This window comes from Peromyscus californicus, unplaced genomic scaffold (genome assembly GCF_007827085.1).
Source record: "Peromyscus californicus insignis strain IS unplaced genomic scaffold, ASM782708v3 Scaffold_23__1_contigs__length_62951481, whole genome shotgun sequence".
In the NCBI taxonomy this organism is placed as follows: domain Eukaryota; kingdom Metazoa; phylum Chordata; class Mammalia; order Rodentia; family Cricetidae; genus Peromyscus; species Peromyscus californicus.
Window position 1 is genome coordinate 6,121,880 of NW_026294534.1, and position 18,847 is coordinate 6,140,726.

Sequence of the window (18,847 nt, forward strand, 5' to 3'; positions counted from 1 at the left end):
GGGGCCGACACTAATTGGACCCATATCTTCAATTACATGAAGGGCGTTCACCAAGAAAGAACATACCCTGGGTTATAGAGGGAACTTGACCAAGTGTAAAACCATGGAAGTCAGAAGTTGTTTATTCTGTGGTCAGAATGAAATCACAGTGGAACCAGATAGTAAAACAAGAGCTCTCACAGGAGGCCTCACCAACGCTTTGGACACTAACAACACGTTCTCAAATAAACCATAGATCAAAGCGAATGAGCTATTGCTCTGGACTGGATGTAAATGGGACGGGCCGAACAACATAACCGATGAGCACAGCCTGCCAACACACAGAGAGGTAGTTTGAACAGCCAACGTGGATGTTAAAACAGGAAGCTCAAACTGCTCATCTAAGCTTCCAGCAGAAGCCAGAAAATGAGCAGAATAAACCCAAAGTAAGAAAGGAAATAATAAAGAGAATAGAAAAAAATTCAAAGAAAAATATTTCAAATCAAGATCCCACTCTGTAACTCAAGCAGGACCTGAGCTCATGATCCCCCTGCCTCAGCCTCCCTGGTGGTGGGATTAACAGGCTTATGCTGCTGTGCCTAGCAAATCAATGACATTGAAAGCAGAGAGACAAAAAACAAAAAACAAAACAAAACAAAAAACCCACGAAACAACAAAAACTCATTCATGGAAAAAAATCAATATTGATACTGACAAAGAAAAAATGGAAATGATAATTTTTAATATTGGGGAATAAACAAAGGTTCTCACTGTGGGCTCCACAGACAAGCTGGTGGGGGAATTATATAAATATCTCTGCACAGACAATCCAGTAATTCAGGAGGGGCTGCCTTGTGAAAGGAAGACTCCCCATGCCGTCCGAGAAGAACAGAGAGCCTGAATTGTCCTGCAACCATTTAAAATTGAATTCACCATTGGAAAGCTTTCAAAAAAGGCATTTGCAGACTCCAGACAGTTTCCTTGGCAAATTCTTCTGAACATTCAAAGATGAAACAGCAGCAACTCTGGTTGATCTCTTCCAGAAAACAGAAAAGGGAACATTGTATAGTGTGTGTTTTGTAAATGGCATTCTCTGATACATAACCCAGACCAAGGGCCAGTGAGAGGGCTCAGCAGGTAAAGGTGCTTGCTGCCAAGCCTGACGACCTGAGTTCAATCCCCAGAACCCACACGGCATAAGGAAAGAATGACTCATTCAAGTTGTCCTTCTATGCCATGGTACATGGACACACTGCACAACAACAAGAAAATTAATTTAACCAGACCACGACAATACAAGAAAAAACTAAAAGCAGCTTTCCTGAGTAGCATACACAAAAAAGAACCTAATAAAATATTAGCAAACAAAAGATTTGACAGATAAAAAGAATAATGTACTACAACTGAGTGGACCTCATGGTGGAAATATCAGACCGACTCAATATTCAACTGTCCATCGCTGTCACCAACCATGTGAACAGTCTAAAGGAGAAAGCCAATATGATCCTAACAGTTGATGCAGAAAAGCATTTGACAGAATTAACACCCACTCACAATCGGTATGCACAGAGACAAAAACATCTGTAGAGAAAGGCCCCACAGTCAACACTGTTTTCAATGACGAAAGACTCCGGTTTTTTCCTTGTCAGTGCCAGAGGGCAATCAACCAACCAACCAACCAACCAATCAATCAATAGGAAGAGAAGAATATGGAAAGGAAGGAAGGAAATTTTCCTTATTTCCAGACAACAAAATTGCCTATGTGAAGAATAAGACCCCAAAAGAAAGTTCTTCAAGAACTAAAAAGTGGACTTAACAAGATCATAGAATCAAGGTCAGTGTGCAAAAATCAATGACGCCCCCAGGGACGGATCATCTAGAGGCAAAATCCGAGTTTTTAGAGATGCTGTTTACAACGGCTCAAACGCAGTGATTTAAATCTGACGAAGCACATCAAGCACCATATACTAAGAGCTGTAAAATGATGGTGAGAAAAAAACCCACAGACACTGAAAACAAAAGGTAAATCTTACTTTAAGATGTAAAAAAATTAGCCAGGCAGTGGCGCACGCCTTTAATCCCTGCACTTGGGAGACAGAGCCAGGCAGATCTCTGTGAGTTCGAGGCCAGCCTGGTCTACAGAGCAAGTTCCAGGACAGCCAGGGTGGTTGCACAGAGAAACCCTGTCTTGAAATTACATATATATCACCCAGCAAAGGTGATGACTCTGCCCAAACAGATTAAGATTTAGCTGTGGCTCCAGTCAGAGCACTAGTGAGTGTTTCCTGGGTTTGAGCAAAGCTGCATCGCAAGTTTACACACAAAACAGAGAAATTAAAGTCAGCTAAACCATTCCGGAAAATATATACAAGGTAAGAGGACACTCGGGAACTGCCTTTGAGATTTTCTTCAGGGCCTGGAGAGGTGGATCAGTGGTTAAGAGCACTTAATGCACTTGTAGAACATGGGTTTTGATCCCTAACATTCAAATGGTGGCTCACAATCATCTTTAATGCCCAGGGGACTCAATGCCCTCTCCTGGCATCCACAGGCACAGACACCCGTGTGGCACATGTACACATGTGCAGGCACATCACTCACACACATAAATTTTACTTTTAAAGATTTACTTTGAAGCTAAATCAAGACAACCTGATATGGAAAGTGGAGTCATGTAGGTGGATGAAACAGAGTAAATAATCCCCAAGATAAACTCACGTCTGTGACCAGTTAAATTACAGGTGCAAAATCAACTCAGCAGAGAAATGATGGCCTCTCTCCCTAGCCTTCTGAGAACCAGATAACCACACGGAGCCTACGTGGTGTCCTTAACGACACACACAATCTTTTTAAAATTAAGCTGACTGTATCTCCCATGCATCTAAAAGCAATTGATTTTTGACAAGCATGTCCAAGACCATCCTCATTCTGAGAGCAGATGGTGGTGGGGAGAGGGAGAGCCTGAAAACGTCGCAGCACTATAAAAACCTTGGGGTTTGGTGATATAACCGTGGGGGAGTGACTCGGTGATGGCCACAAGGAGCCTATGATAGTCTTCTCCATTCTCCCAGAGGAAAACACCAAGAACTCTGTCCATCAGTTATGTCAAAAATGGGCAGAGGACCCAAACCAGACCTCCCCTGTGTCCCAGGTCTAGTAATTTTAGTGTTCCGGGCACCGTGTTTGGTTCACAGTGTGTTATCCTCTTTTGTCTTTACACAGTGTTTCTCTATGCTGTTTCTTCCTTGCATATAAAGGTTTCTCCTATATTATCCTAATTCATCCTTGGTACAGCTGGTTGAGTTCACCTTTTCGTGAAAACGGAAAAACACATCCATCCCACGCAGACTGTATTTCAACCCAGGTTAAACTGAAGCTTGCCGGGTGTGGTGACACACGCCTTTAATCCAAGCACTGGGGAGGCAGAGGTAGATCTCTGGGAGTTCGAAGCTAGCCTGGTCTACAGGGAAAATTCCAGACCAGCCAGGGGGCCTGTACAGTGAGACACTGTCTTAAAACACAAAATTGCCAAAGCTTAAGTCACACACACATGCACACACAAAAAAACAAACTTCTTTTTGTACCATTGTGTGTGTGTGTGTGTGTGTGTGTGTGTGTGTGTGTGTAGACTGTAAGTCAACACTCAGTGTCTTCTCCAGTCACTTTTATTTTTTGAGACGGTCTCCCACTGAACCCGGAGCTCCCCAATTCAGTCAGATTGGCTCATAAGCAAGCTCCAGGAAAGAGATCCACCTGTCTCAGGCTCCCCAGTGCTGGGAGACTAGCATGTACCATCACACCTGACTTCTTTTTTTTTTTTTTGGTTTTTCGAGACAGGGTTTCTCTGTGTAGCTTTGCGCCTTTCCTGGAACTCACTTGGTAGTCCAGGCTGGCCTCGAACTCACAGAGATCCGCCTGGCTCTGCCTCCCGAGTGCTGGGATTAAAGGCGTGCGCCACCACCGCCCGGCACACCTGACTTTTTATGTGCACGCTGGAGGCCCACAGTCACATCCTCTGACTGGGCCATCTCTCCAGCACACATCTGTTTTTCCCACCTCAGATGATTTTGAATCCAACCTTCTGCTCCAGTCCCCTCTATGACAGAAATGTGTCCGCTGCTCTAAGGCCCAGTGGAGCCAATCTCAATGGCAGGATCTGTATTTCATGTGCTTGCTCAAGTTCTGCTTCCTTGTGTCTAGTGGGACCTGGGCTGACAGAGGAAGGAAGGGGAGGCTGTCTCTTCCCTGCAGTTAATCACTATAAATTACCCCCAGTCCAGGACTCTTGTTTGAACAAATACAAAATAAAAATGATCTAAGGTACGCAGCAAAGCTTACAGGTTTATTAGCGGTATGTGCAGTAACTTTTCCTTTAATGTTTCAATGGTAGTTCTAGCAACAAATCCATAAAAGCTTCATTTTTATACAAATAGTTTTATTACAAATTTGAATTCTTAAGAAATACACATTTAAAGAAATTACACAGAAGGCCTTAGTAGTCTTAAAAACGTTTTTTGGGGGGAAAAACTTCTAGTGAAATGTCACTTCAAGCATAGTGGTCCGAGTCTGCCCTCCTGCGACCTGTTCACTCCCTGCAGGAGCTGTGACAACAGCAGCTCCTGAGAAGTGGCCTGTGTGTGCTCAGGTGTGAAATGCTGCCGGGATGCAGGATGAGGGATGCTAACGAAGGCCTTGGCTGTCATCGCTCTGGGAAGTGAGTCATTCAGTCTGTGGTTAGTGTTTAAAACCCTGAAAATACTCCGAACAGAGTAACAGCCGTAAGCGCCCAAGCCCAGGGCTCATGAGCGTAGACACCATGTTTAGGAATGAGTTTGGCTTTGGCAATAACACCTTCTTTGGTTTGGGAGTCAATGAGGAAAGCTGGTGTTTCACATTTGGTGGTCTGGTGTTGGAGACCCTGTGAAGGAACAGCACAGTCTTCGAGAGAGGAGAACGAAGCATGCTTTATTTAACAACGGGCTCTACACTGGAACTTGACCTGCCTAATTGCCGACATCTATATAAATTACTAATACATATATATATATTTATTTTCTGTCTACCTTTGGACCATCTTTATTCCACAGGAAAGCCATGACTTCCACAAAAGCAGCTGCGTAGTACCACACAGGGCATAAGTTGGTGTTTGGGGCTGAAAAGATGGAATTCCATGTAAAGGGTGGAAGAAACCAGTTTCCTTGACCTGCTCTTTGCACAGACCATCGAGGGGACCTGATTTGGAAACACTAGACAGCGGTAGAGACAGACGCTCACATCTGGGGGCGACAGGTTGAAACGGGCTGTGGGCTGTCTGGAGGGTACCGTGTACCCGTAGCACCTTGGGTTTCTTATGGAGTTCTCACCTCACACATCAGTGCACTGGATTGCAAAAGGCAATTCATTTTTTTATTTGATCATGAGTGCCATTTGGTAGGTATGTGCCACTATGGAAAGCTTATCGCTGTCTGTCCTTCTCCTTCAGCAAACAGAAGCCAACGAAGCAGGGTGTGTTAGTTACGCAAATCCCTATAAGGCACTTTATGGTTTTCATAGTGGACAGTGAGGTACATGGGGTATAATTCTAGGGTTCATTGCTGTTAAAAAATAAAACGGGAGGGAGGAGAGGACGAGGAGGGAGTAGCACCATGTTGTGACGGCGGCAGAGGCGGGCCTCCTTAGGTTCTTCTCATGCACACTTGGCAGCGGCTGACGTGAGTGCGAAGCTCCCCTGCCTTCAAGGTGGACGGCGTGGGCTTCCTGGAACACAACGGAGTTACGCCATCAGCATCGACTTGTGAACCACCGGAAACTCGGGGACATTCCCCAGGCACTTTTCCCAAGCCCGGTGACACCTCAGGGACCAGAGATACCACACCCGTCCACACGGATGACAACGAGCAACCGCTGTCCACCTGAACTCTGAGCAGGCGCACACCAGGACCCGGGACCGTGGTTCCACAACAGGGGAACGTTTTGGATATCATCTGCACACATGAGCCCAGCTGAGGTCACCTCTCAGCCACAGGACCATCCTATGCTTTGCACTATAATTAGCTTTTCATGGTCTCCGGTGGATTAGAGCCTCTCCGGGGTATGGAGGAATATTTTCTCCACCACATTTAACCAACAGTGAGTGCTCGTTCAGTTTTGTTGGATGACGGGGTAAGTGGCAGACCTGGAATAATGAACGGACATCATTCATAACTGAAACGTGCCCATGACCCCGTAGGTGTCTAGATACACACGGCCTGAGGCGAAGCCAAAGAGGGGCACATTTAGCAGCTGAGGCTTGTCTTGACCCTAGAAATTCTACCTTATTTGAGTCAGTGGAAAGGTAAAAATCTCAACTCTGATTGGTACTCATCAAATTCTACTAAATGTAGTTCACCACACGTAAGAGCTTCTTGTCCTGAACTTGAAGGAGCTTACTCTAGTAAATTCTAGCTTAAAAAAAAAAGATCTTATCTAATTTTGTTTAAGGAGGCATTTTGGTTCATTATAACCAGGGGGCTGTTTCAAAGCAAAAAAAAAAAAAAAAAATCCCATTTTCGGCTACTAACCTTATGAGGAAGCCCTCCCCAAGCTGAGGGGTAAGGAGCACAGTCTAGACTGTGTTTGCACAGCTGACATTTTCCTGTAAACTAGCCGTCAAGAACATGATACTTTGGGGTGTTTAGCAAAGAATGACCTAATCTGAAAGACAAGATGACTGCAGAGCTCCTCACGGCTGAGCAGACAGACAGGCTTGTCTGCAGGAGACAGCAGCCTCATCTACGGAGGAGCAGGAAGAGGCTTCCCCTGTCCCATCAGCCACCTGCATCTGCTCCTGCTGACACGTGACGGAGGATGGAGGAGCATAACGTGCTCCTGACCACTGGAGAGGGACCAGATTAACCTCAACAGACTCGGCAGCCCCAGGACCATTGTTTTCAGATGAATCTTCATTTCAGTAATATTTGTGTTGAAAGGAATTTTTATTCACACACGTCTAAAAAAAAGTCTTCTGTCAAGTTCCTTAGAATGTCCCTTCCACATACCCTGCACCCACCATGTAAACACCCCAGGGATGAGTGGCCCGCCCTCCTCCCTGGCTACTGAGGATACAATGTTTCCCCTGCTGTTTGAAGATTTCAGCTGCTTTTTATAACATTTTAGCACACTCATCTACAAACACGGCAAATGACCTCTTTTCTTTCTCTGCTCCCCAACACACAGAATCAAGCCTATCACCTTGGTTCCCCTTTGAAAATCAGATGGGTCATCTGCCCACACAGAACAGACTCTGACTCGATGGATCACAGGAAATAAAAAAGAGAGACAAGAGCCCTCCAGCAGAGGGTCATTCTGACTTACTTGAACATCTCGCTTCTCTCTATGGTGGCGAGCCAAAAGCTGTAAGCATTTGCATAGTAATTGCATGTTCCTCGGCCATGGCACTCGATGAATGGAGCGCTTCTAAACTCTTCCAGACAGGACCCAGGGGACGCAAGGGCTTGGCCAGAACCTTCAGCACCAGCACTGGTATGCTGTGGGACAAACAAGGCATGAGTCTGAGGTTTCATCACCCAGAGAGAGAGAGAGAGTCACTGTCCCTAGGAAGGAGCCAGTGTCTCCTCAGTGAAGTTCCAAGTTCCCCTACCTGCTCCCCAGGCTCACAAACTCTGGGCCCAAACACCTGCTCAATACCCATGATGGTCCACCATCCAGGCCTGCAGGCAAGGTTGGGGTACTCGGGCCTACACAATCCCAGAAACCGGACATCAGCTCCTCCGAGGGGGAGAAGAGCACCCAGCTTTCTCAGAAAGCAATCAGGAAGTCCTTTTCATGTCAAATAACAAGGCTAATGAATGTTAAGTTGTAGGTCAAACCAACAACTTGGTTCTGCCCCAGGGATTTTAAAGAGAATGACAACGATGTCCGTGTAGGGTCGCTTATTTGAGGTTGGTAAATTCTTACCCATTTTCTTACTAGTTCAGGACTTGTGTGCATTTAATCAATATTTTTCAGTGTGGTGATAAAATGGAATAAGCTATAATGAGCTCTCCACACAGGGAATTGTCCCTGTAATAATTATCTTTTCAAGAGAAAGAATGCAAGGGGCCAAGAAACATCTGAAAACAGGCAGGTGATGATAAGAGAGCCTCCCTGGCCAGGGTGCATTCTGGGTATTAACCTGGGAGGACAGAGGAGTGAGCCTCCCTGGCCAGGGTGCATTCTGGGTATTAACCTGGGAGGATAGAGGAGTAAGCCTCCCTGGCCAGGGTGCATTCTGGGTATTAACCTGGGAGGATAGGGGAGTGAGCCTCACTGCCCAGGGTACAGCCTGAGAATTATCCAAGAGGATTGTCCTCCTGGCCACTGCTGTGACTGAAGAAGCACAAGCTCCCGGTAATACCCATGTTCCCTCTTATCTCAGGCACTCCTGTGAGTTAATAACACACTGGAGGAGCTGGTCAGGCTTTGGGTGCTGGCCACACGGCTGTGGAGCTTCCACACACTAGAAGCTCCCTGCTCATGGCAGGTAGCAACTTCCCACATGGAGGAGCAGGGAGCCCTGGAGAAGAAGCCAGGCTCCAAGCTATGCTCAATGGGGATGATCGAGGAAACTTGGAGGGACAGAGGAGCTAACAGGCGTTAGTGGGAGCCCTTCCAGGGAAGTGAAGTCTCCTCGATACTCACCATCACGAAGGAGTAGCCAATCCACAGTGAGGACCAACCGTTGGGGCATGGCGGGATCTGAATGGTCTGACTGTGCACCGCCATCACCATGGCGGGCGCTTCGCACACTGCACACCTGGGAGGGGAGGAGGGAGCAGGCGTTCAGCGTGGGTGGGACCTGGGGACAGCCCCGCCCCCTGCGCTCTCTCCCTCTTTCTCCTGGTCCAGTTGGGGGGGGGGGCGTGGCTCCCATCCCTGTCCTAAAACATTCAATTCAAAACAGTTGCTTCTATTCTAAAAGAAGAAAGATGGGGAGGCCAGGTCTTAAAAGGAGGCAGAGGGAAGCACTGACCGGGTCCCTCCCCAAGACAAGGTTCCTCCTGTGCCAGGCTGGCTCAAGCCCAGCCATGACACGGCACCCCAGGGCAGACAGAAACAGTAGGGGCATCCAGTGTTCTAAAGCTCGCCCAAATGAGGGAGCACCGGATGGTGAGGGAGCACCGGATGGTGAGGGAGCACCGGATGGTGAGGGAGGAGTGCCATGCTTAAAAAACACAAACAGCAGCAGCAAAATAATTACATTCCAGTCACAGAGTGAAGAGAGTGTTAGCCACGCTGCTAAATGAGAACAAACGTGTGAATAATTACAGCAAGTTCTGCATACGGATGGACGGGGAGTGGGCGGGCGGCTGGATTAGTCATTCCATTTTCTGTGGGGGGGGTGTGTGTGTGTGTGTGTGTGTGTGTGTCCACGTGCGTCCACACACTTCCTATGCTTTCTACTTTATTCACACAAATGCAGATGAATTAATAGGTTCCATTAAACACCAGCCACTGGAATTGAGATCGCCTGGCCCGTCTGCTGCCATCTGCTTCTCAGGCACGGAAACAGGACAGCTGGTAGAAGTGCCCCCCTTCCCAGGATGTCTCAGTGCTGGGGGGGGGGCACTTTAGATGGCCAAATAGAGGGCATCCCTGCCCTCCAGAAGGGTGGCCAGGGAAGGTGGTGTTGAAGACCCAGCGGGCTGTCAGTGGCCCCATTCCCTGTATTTATGAAGACACTAGAGCCATGGCTAGTGTTACAGCCCAGGCCACCTGCAGCGTCCCTTGCTCTCCAACCTCAGGTGATTAAACTGTGGCTTTATCGTCACTCCTGTCTGAAGAAAGCCAGAGGAAGTACTCAGAAATTGTGGCCAATGGGACAAAGACAAGAGCTCCCACCTTCGTGGCTCAAAACTCAAAAGGAAAGATTTGTGTCAGTGTTTCTAAAATGATGTTTTTTGGGCCTTCCCATGGGAAAAAAGGAACCTGGAAGTCCTGAGACGTAGCTGGAAACCATCAAAGTAACTCTCAGCCCCGAGGAGAGGGCCATGTCACTACAACAGGGAATCAGAGAGACATGTGTGGATAAAGGACCATGTGAGACCTGGAGGGCCCCTCAAGCTGCAGGGACACAGGGGCCCTGGAATGTTGAGTCCTGAGACACTGAAACAAGTCTGGCATTTCAAGTGTGCTCATAGAACCAGGAGGGCCCCGTGAAGACACACATCCACAGATACACACTTCCCCAGATCTGCAACCAAATCAAGACCAGCATGGATGTCATTCCAAAAGTAATCAAGAAACATAAATGATAATCATTTTCTACCTGTTTTCCAAGGAAAGCTAAAAAGAAAACCACACAAAAAGTTAATTCTCTTTCTTGGGCCTTTAGCACACCCTGGGCAGCAGACCACACGTGTGTGTGTGTGTGTGTGTGTGTGTGTGTGTGTAGTGTTGTGTGCTCTATGTACCCTTGAAATGTAACAAATGACATTCTCCAGCCTAAGACCTATAAAATTAATTTTCTGATAGCTCCAAAAGATAAAAATAAGAAAGGCAGTCTCGAGGGACTTCAGTGCACAATCATAGAGAGCCTGTGGTTCTGCTCTCCAATACCCTCTGGTAGAGCTGCCAGGCTGTCTTTGTGCTTGTGGGTTTTGAGGGATTGTGGAGATCCAAACATGGTGGGGTAGACCCAGCATCCCAGCACGTAAGAAGCTGAGGCATGAAGATCTCAAGTTCAAGGCCAGCCTGGGCTGTATATTGAGACCTGCCTCAAACGGGAATCTGGAAACGCCTGGTGCTCTCCTAAACTCCTAAGGAAAACCCCCGACTTCTCAGTCTTGCTGTCGTCAATAAAGTAAACTCTTTATGACGTCTGTCCATTTCCGTGTTTCTGTTAGGTTTCAGTAACAGCTGAACAGCCGACTTCTAATTTGATGGAAATGGACAAAAATAGGACAGCTCACACTTCTCACTCATAAAGCTTCCTGTCTTACTTCCCACCAGGCAAGCTCTTGAACTGAACACACTCCAGATGTCAGCAAGGACAAGCTTAATTTAGGAATCACTCAGCCAGAGACCTATGCATTCCCAATGGGTGTAACACTGCCTCAAGGGGGCAAAATTTGATGGAGTAAAAGGGAATGTGAGATGGATCTTTGTTATTGCATAATTAATTCTGTGGTTCGGGGGATCATGCATATATTTGAGTGACATAAATCTGTATAATTTTTTATGCACAAACACTACATAAGCAGATGAGTCATATATATTCAATAACTACAGTTCCTTGGGCTTCATTTCACTACCATAAAAAATACAACAGAAAATGGCAAGCATCGGTGAGGAGATGGAGGAAGGGGAGAGATCCCTTGTGTAGGACTGGTGGGAATGTCAAAATGCCAAGGGCACAGCCGCGTAGAAAAACAGGGAGGAAGTTTCCCAAACACTTAAAAATAGCACCAATGTATGACTCAGAAATTCCAATTCTAGACGCAGCAGAAGGACGAAAGGCAAGAGGTTAGGTGTGAACACCACACTCCAAGTGCCCTTAGGTGTGAACATGCACACTCTGAGTGACCTTAGGTGTGAACACCCACACTCTGAGTGACCTTAGGTGTCAACACCCACACTCCGAGTGCCCTCAGGTGTAAACACCCACACTCCGAGTGCCCTCAGGTGTGAACACCCACATTCTGAGTGCCCTCAGGTATAAACACCCACACTCCGAGTGCCTCAGGTGTGAACATCCACACTCAGAGTGCCCTTAGGTGTGAACACCCACACTCCGAGTGCCCTTAGTCAGTGAACAGTCAACCCCGATAACCGCTGACAGGTGAGCTGTGGATATGGAGGTAAATGAAATGCAATGTGCACCCATTCAACGGGTCATGATTCATCCTTTAAAAAGAAGGGCATTTGGGAGCTGGAGAGATGGTTTACTGTGGCTGAGAACACGCAAAGAACCCGAGAGAGGTTCCCAGCACTCATTCCAGGGGACTCACAACCACCTGTAACTCCAGCTCCAGGGGGGATCTGATCCTCTGGCTATAAGGACACCACTCATGTGCGTGCACATATGCGCGCACGCGCGCACACACACACACAAAATATGTTTTTTAAAAAGCAAAAGAGAGCATGGTGGTGCATGCCTTTTACCCCAGCACCAGGAAGGCAGAAGCAGGTGGGTCTCTGTAAGTTCAAGGCCAAATACAGACAGCTGCTCCTTATTTAATTTTGCATGAGCCCCTGTGAATGCTGAGCTCACCTGCTAATGAAGGGCCGGATGTTGTCCCCAGAGATGGGCGCCATGGACATGGGCATGGGCTCTGGCGTGGACAGCCAGTAGGAGTAGTCGTTCCTGGAGGCGAAGTTGCAGACGTTGTTGATGTTGCAGAAGAGGAAAGGCATCGTGCTGAACTTGCGCAGACAGCTGCCGGCCGTGCCTGGACCGGAGAGAACACAGGGCGAAGTGAGAGCCTGCGGTCCGGTCCTCACATTGGACCGACAGCACCCCCGCGGCGGAAACTGACACTTGACATTCTCGTCAGAAAGAAGGAAGCAAACAGAGTAGACTAGGATGATGGTGAGTGAGGGGCGGATGAGATGGGGCAAAAAGAGAATGGTAAAGAGCCACGCAGACGTGCTTGAGGGAAGGAAACACGCCCTGTTCACCAACAGAGGCAGTGTTGTAGGAGGAATGTTGGGTGGCTGCAGGGTGGGCTGTCACTGTGGGTCCCACGGCCACCGTGGTTCTACCTTCTTTCAGCTGTGTCACAAGCACACAACACTAGGGTGTAACTCGGTGGAGGGTCCCGGGAGCAGCTGAAGACAATGGGCAGACATATGGCTTCCTGATGAACCAAAGGAACTTGGGTCGGGGTTGCAGGACAGAAGACGCAGGACAGAGCCTCCATCAGAATAACAGGGTGCATTTCTAGAGGAGCAGCCAGTAAGCAGCCCTATTCTTAAGAAAACTACAAACGGCTAGGTACGCCACTACAGGAACCCTGACTGTACTTGATACAGAAGTGAGGGCTGACCTTTTATCAATTTCAACATAGCCAAGGAATCAGCCCTCATGGCTTCTCAAAAGACAAAGAGAAGCTGCTGAACTAAGGGGTCATTGTGTGAGGGTGAAGGGAGATGGAGCAGCCCTCCTCAGGAGACACTGCCTCTCTGGCCCTCCACACTGTGGCAGAGACCAGGACACCGTGTATCGAGTTGGGAACCCACCACATATCACACAGGGAAAGAACTGCATCTTACCCAAGTCCTGCCCGTGGGCCCGCTCGTTGCCCTGCACATAGAGCAGAGAGTACCCGTGGTAAAGAATTTTGGTCCCCGGAGGACACAGTGGATCATCTGTTGTCTGACTATGCCTGGTCACAAGGAAGCCATGGTCCACAGATGGGGTACCTGGGGGACCCATGGATCCTGGCAGCCCATCAGGGCCTGGTGGACCAGGAAACCCTCTCGGACCTGTAGAAGACAAATCAATGCCTCAGTTACCATTCAGTCCCCTCCAAAGCCCCCAGAATCCATTTCCAAAGAACTTCAGCTGTCTGCATCACCTGAAAGCATCAGGAGCATCTGACCTCTCACGGCACAAAACAAATGCTAAGGAAGAGTGAAACTAAATAACACAGGCCTCCTCCCGGGGGCCTTCCTGTCTCCTCCACATTCCGCCTTGGCATGGCTTTATGAGCCCAGTGTGTGGCAAGGGACACACCCTTCAGTGAGTAAATGAAGTAGCCTGCGCTCTAACTCCACTGCTCCATTCATAAGGAATCCCGGGCTCCTCAAAGTGGGGGTCACTACAGAATCATTCAAACAGCTTTACCCTCATCTGAAAGCCGGAGTAAAACAGACTCAGGCACCAGGTCCTGCATTCCCTGGGACAGTCACACCTCACACTGCCCCAGGGCTGCAGGGCTGTGCTCTTTGCTAGGGGACACCTAGGCTCAGCACCACATCACTGTGAGTTAGTCATCTAATTTCTGCTTCCCATGAAGTTTGTCCCATGCCAGTGGCCTTGAGAAAAACACTGACATGATTATTTTTCAATTCTACTTTCCACTAGCTGTGGCTCCACAGCATTTCTGTAGCCGCAGAACACCGTGTTGTTGGGAAGCCACAGGGGCCCACCCTCTTGCACCCTCTTGGCTGCTCTGGAAAGCACACATCTCAGCTCATCTCCATCACTATGTAGAAAACAAGTCTCAGCTCCCGGCGCCCCCCTCTCCCCCCACACCCCCACCCTCACCCCTCCACCCCCACCCCCCACCCTCCGCCCTGAGCCCATCTCTTCTACGAGGCGGGCTTCCTTGGTAGCCTGTCAATACTACTTAAACTTCCTTTTGAGGTTTCTCAGACCTCGATCTATTGTTTCTGCTGTAAAGACCTACCAGGAGGTCCAAAGGGTCCAGTCTCTCCTTTCTGGCCAGGGGCGCCATCAAACCCAGGGACACCTGGGGGTCCAGGCAAGCCCACTGAGCCTGTCACACCTGCAGGAGAGGGAGACGAATTTGTGAGCTTGTCTGGTGAGCAGCAAGCTGTCCCTCTTTCTTCCCTTCTGGAAGGTTATTTTTCATCTTTGGGAAGCAAGCACAGGGCCTGGACCGCTGGTGAGAAGGTGTGCCTGAGTGGCCTATGGATTCTGGCAGCCCATCACGGCCTGGGTGGACCCCGCTGCTTCCTGCAGAGCCCAGGGCTCCCCCTGCTGGAGTCTTAGCTGGCATACTACACACGTGGGGGGTATTGCCCCAACTCTGTCCCTCAAATGTCCCCTGAGCTCCCCCAAGCTTCCTGTGGCTGTTATGTGGCAGCCAGACCTGGAAAAGGCCAAGTAAGGGGGATGGGGGGGGTAAGCCTAACCTCCCCTCTCGCTATGCTCTAGAGCAGTGGTTCTCAACCTGTGGGTCAGGACCCCAACAGGGTCACATATCAGAAATCTACATTATGATTCACAACAGTAGCGAAACCATTATGAAGCAGCAATGGAATAGTTTTATGGTTGGGGTCGCCACAGCATGGGGAACTGTATTAAAGGGTCGCAGCATCAGGAAGACTGAGAACCACTGGTCTAGAGTCTCAGTGTTGAGGCCACAGAAAGCTGATGGGACAGTTTTCTGTTTTCACGTGTACAGTTAACTCACTCATAAGCAGCTTGAAGTTTAACTTTTCCTGGACACTGCCTTCAACGCCTCTGCTCTCTGCCCACCCCTGACCCCCCAGCTCCTGAAACAGGAATGGCCGGGTAACAGCCAGCACCCGGGGGTGGGTGTGCTGGGAACACAGGGAAGGAACCACAAGGCCTTCACTCACAGACACTTGCCGGTTGCTAGGAGAGCAGCCATCCCAGGAGCCCACAGGAGCCTGATGCTCCACCCTGCCTGCTACCCTGCCACACAAGGTTCTGGATGTTTCTTTTCTTTTTTTTTTTTAAATTTATTTATTATATATACAGTGTTCTGTCTGCATGTATGCCTGCTGGCCAGAAGAGAGCGCCAGATCTCATTACAGATGGCTGTGAGCCACCATGTGGTTGCTGAGAATTGAACTCAGGACCTTTGGAAGAGCAGCCAGTGCACTTAACCACTAAGCCATCTCTCCAGCCCTGGATGTTTCTAACTAAGCCGAGATATGCTGAGTTGTAAAAGCCTGTGGTTTTCCTGTATTTTGGCTTGCTTTCATGTGGGGGGGGGGGCGGGGGGAGGGGTGGGGTGTGGTTGGGGAAGGTTCCTTTCAAAACCTTTATTACTATGTCTGGTACACTTTAAACATGTTTGTATAATCAACCACAATTCAGACTCTTGGTCTTAGAACATAGGTGGTAGGAAACCCCACACAGACACCCGGGCGCCCACACAACCCGAGGCCTCACCTTGCTGTCCTTTTGGCCCTGGTGGTCCTTGGAGCCCTTTTAGACCAGGGGGACCCTCTGGACCAGGGAGCCCTGGTTCTCCTTTGATGACATCATATGGACCTGGGGGACCTGGGGGACCTTGGAGACCTGTGGGAATGGCAGGCAGAGGATCAGTTCAGTGTCAGCAGGGTGATCAAAAGCAGCTTTGGCAGCCACTGTCCCATCCACAAACACACGTTCAATATGTATTACAGCGTTCTTGCTTAACTAAGCCTGAGCTCTCAACCCCGGGCTCCAGTCCACGCTGGAGACCAAGAGCTGGCACCCTGCCCTCTCCTGACACCGTGGATACAGCACAAGCCATCGGAGTCGGCAGGGTGAGTGGCAGAGGGGGATTTTGTTCCGTCCTGACTCTAAGAGGCTGGTGTCAGTCTGTGATGTCGAAGCCTATGCAACACGCTGGATCCCCAACACATGGTGGTTCAGCAAACGCCCCTCTCCGCTCCCCTGGACTCTGAGTCACACTGAACAATTCCGCTATCAAGACAGGTCAGCTGAAAACTCCAGCAGCAGCCCACAAGAGTTTCTCGTCCCCATTTCCACTCGTGTTTGGTGGCATCTGCATCTCTCTGGGTCATCGATCAAGTCTGGCGCACTAACAATTCACCTACCTTTGGGGCCGGGTATGCCTTGATCTCCCTGGTCTCCTTTCACTCCCTGTAGGCCAGGAAGACCTTTCTGACCTGGGTGGGGAAAGGACATTGTCACTGCACAGAGCTTTCAACCATATGCAAGAACATAGGAGTGCATACTCACACGTATACACAAACATGTGTGTATGCATATGCAGGCACAGTATATGTGCAAAAATATACACACCATGGCATCCCCGAATGTGCATGCAGACATGCACATATGCAAGCATACATCATGTGTGCATACACACACAGTGAACACGTTCCCATTTATCTCCAGGGAAGAAAACATGCTATTCTTTCAGCTACAGTAGCTCATAAAACTTTTCTTTCCAGAGACGGAAGCCATCCTTTTATAAGCAGCCACTCTTAGGTAATGACGATCAGGGCAGGGGCACAAGAGGGAGTCTGTGGTCACAATTTGTCTGACAGACCAAAGACACCTGTAGAGTCACTGCTAGCACCCAGAACATGTCTGCTGACTGCACTGATAAACTAATGAATAACTCAAAGCCACAACTGTTGTGGAACATTATTCTAAGGTGTGTTACATTCGTTTATGCGGTGGAACATTGGTTTAATGATGCAAAGATGTGCTGCATTCTTTTATGTTGCATTTGTTTAACTCTGTGAAGCTGTGTTACTGTGCCTGTCTAAAACACCTGATTGGTCTAATAAAGAGCTGAACGGCCAATAGCGAGGCAGGAGAGAGGATAGGTGGGGCTGGCAGGCAGAAAGAATAAAGAGAAGGAGAAATCTGGGAGGAAAGGAAGATAAAAGAAAGAGATCAAGGAGTGAGAGAAGGAGGAGGATGCCAGGGGCCAGCCACCCAGCTACACAGCCAGCAACAGAGAAAGAGAGAAAGAAAGAAAGAGAGAGAGAGAGAGAGAGAGAGAGAGAGAGAGAGAGAGAGAGGGAGGGAGGGAGGGAGGGAGGGGGAGAGAGAGAGAGAGAGAGAGAGAGAGAAGAAAGAAAGAAAGAAAGAAAGAAAGAAAGAAAGAAAGAAAGAAAGAAAGAAAGAAAGAAGAAAGAAAGAAAGAAAGAAAGAAAGAAAGAAAAATGGGATAATCAAGGTTAAGAAAAGCTGGCAAGAAACAAGCCAAGCTAAGGCTGGGCATTTATAATTAAGATAAGCCTCCATATGTGATTTATTTGGGAGCTGGGTGGTGGGCCCCCCAAAAGAGCCAAAAGAGCAAAAAGTAAAAACAACCAACAATATACAACTTCTTGTCGAGACTCAAGTGACTGAGGCATATGTGGTCCACTGGTTCTTAATTAAGAAAATCAGAATGCCTTTAGTCAGCCATCCACGCCACATAGAAAGGTCATTTTTAGCTGGCAGCAGTAGTAAACAGCTAGAATCCCAGCACTCAGGGGCTGAGGCAGGAGTGTTTCCATAAGCTTAAGGTCAGCCTGTAACAGCAAGACCTTGTCTCAAAAACAGGGAAATTTACTGCATTTTTAACTTGAAAACAGCATTATCTCTTGCTGAGGCCATGCTGGCATCTGAATATTGGAGCATGTGTGCCCAGAAGGCCTTGGAACAGCATGCCCTCGACAGCAAGGCTAGCAGGCTCAGACTTCAGTGTCTTACCTTGGAATCCAGGAACTCCTGGGGGTCCCATATCTCCCTTTGAACCTGTGATCCCTGGAGATCCGCCAATGCCCTAGATGCACAAAGGAAGTGTGAGCTGGAGGTGGTTCAGGATACCCGTGGTCAGTTCCTGAGGACACTGCCAGGTGGAAAGCCCTCCATGTTCTGCACAGGGGTTTGTGAACTGATGGGGTCTTATGATTCCTTAAATGACGTAACATGAGGAGAGGATATTGCAACACTGGTTCCCTGGTCTTCCTCTTCTAGTCCATATACACAGTAAGTTCCTTCAATCCTATAACCACTGTCTCCAGCCAGCAGCATGATGCCATGAACACAGCCAGAACACCACGGACACTTGCCATAGAGACAAACCCAGTGCCATAAGGACCACACCCCCTCCTGTAAACTTCCCCTAACCATCAAAGAGTAGTGACTGCTCTTTGGAATCAGTTTCATGTCTCATGTGAATTATGATTTTAGTGATGGAAAAAACATTTAAAAATACTAAAGAAGGACAAGTTTCCTTTGTAATACGACTATACTTAAGTGTATGTAACATATACTCAAGAATATTGGCTCATCTCTTTGCTATTTCAATGTAGTTGTCTCTTTTTCTAGGCGTGCATAGCCATATGCAGAAAAATTTATTTTTGATATAGATCTGCTTATCCTAATTTGAAAAGTACCATAAATCGGCATGTATAAAACATGTATACCTGAGTAGAC

At 48.2% G+C, this 18,847-nt stretch overlaps 1 protein-coding gene across 2 annotated transcripts in view; it reads right to left on the minus strand.

Annotated features, from left to right (window-relative positions):
* Positions 1–4,295: 4,295 nt before the first annotated feature.
* The window catches only part of Col4a1 (collagen type IV alpha 1 chain), a 123,928-nt gene continuing 109,376 nt past the window's right edge, over positions 4,296–18,847 (minus strand). The window contains exons 44-52 of one of the 2 annotated variants that reach the window (XM_052751638.1): positions 18,119–18,191; positions 16,501–16,572; positions 15,848–15,976; positions 14,370–14,468; positions 13,231–13,443; positions 12,230–12,407; positions 8,659–8,773; positions 7,333–7,505; positions 4,296–5,736 (exon numbers count right to left, since the gene is read on the minus strand). In XM_052751638.1, coding sequence (XP_052607598.1) covers positions 5,655–5,736; positions 7,333–7,505; positions 8,659–8,773; positions 12,230–12,407; positions 13,231–13,443; positions 14,370–14,468; positions 15,848–15,976; positions 16,501–16,572; positions 18,119–18,191 — 1,134 coding nt within the window. In that variant the 3' untranslated portion in view covers positions 4,296–5,654. Of the gene's footprint in view, positions 5,737–7,332; positions 7,506–8,658; positions 8,774–10,285; positions 10,303–12,229; positions 12,408–13,230; positions 13,444–14,369; positions 14,469–15,847; positions 15,977–16,500; positions 16,573–18,118; positions 18,192–18,847 lie in introns of those variants that run through there. The other variant, XR_008221367.1, reaches the window with a different exon arrangement.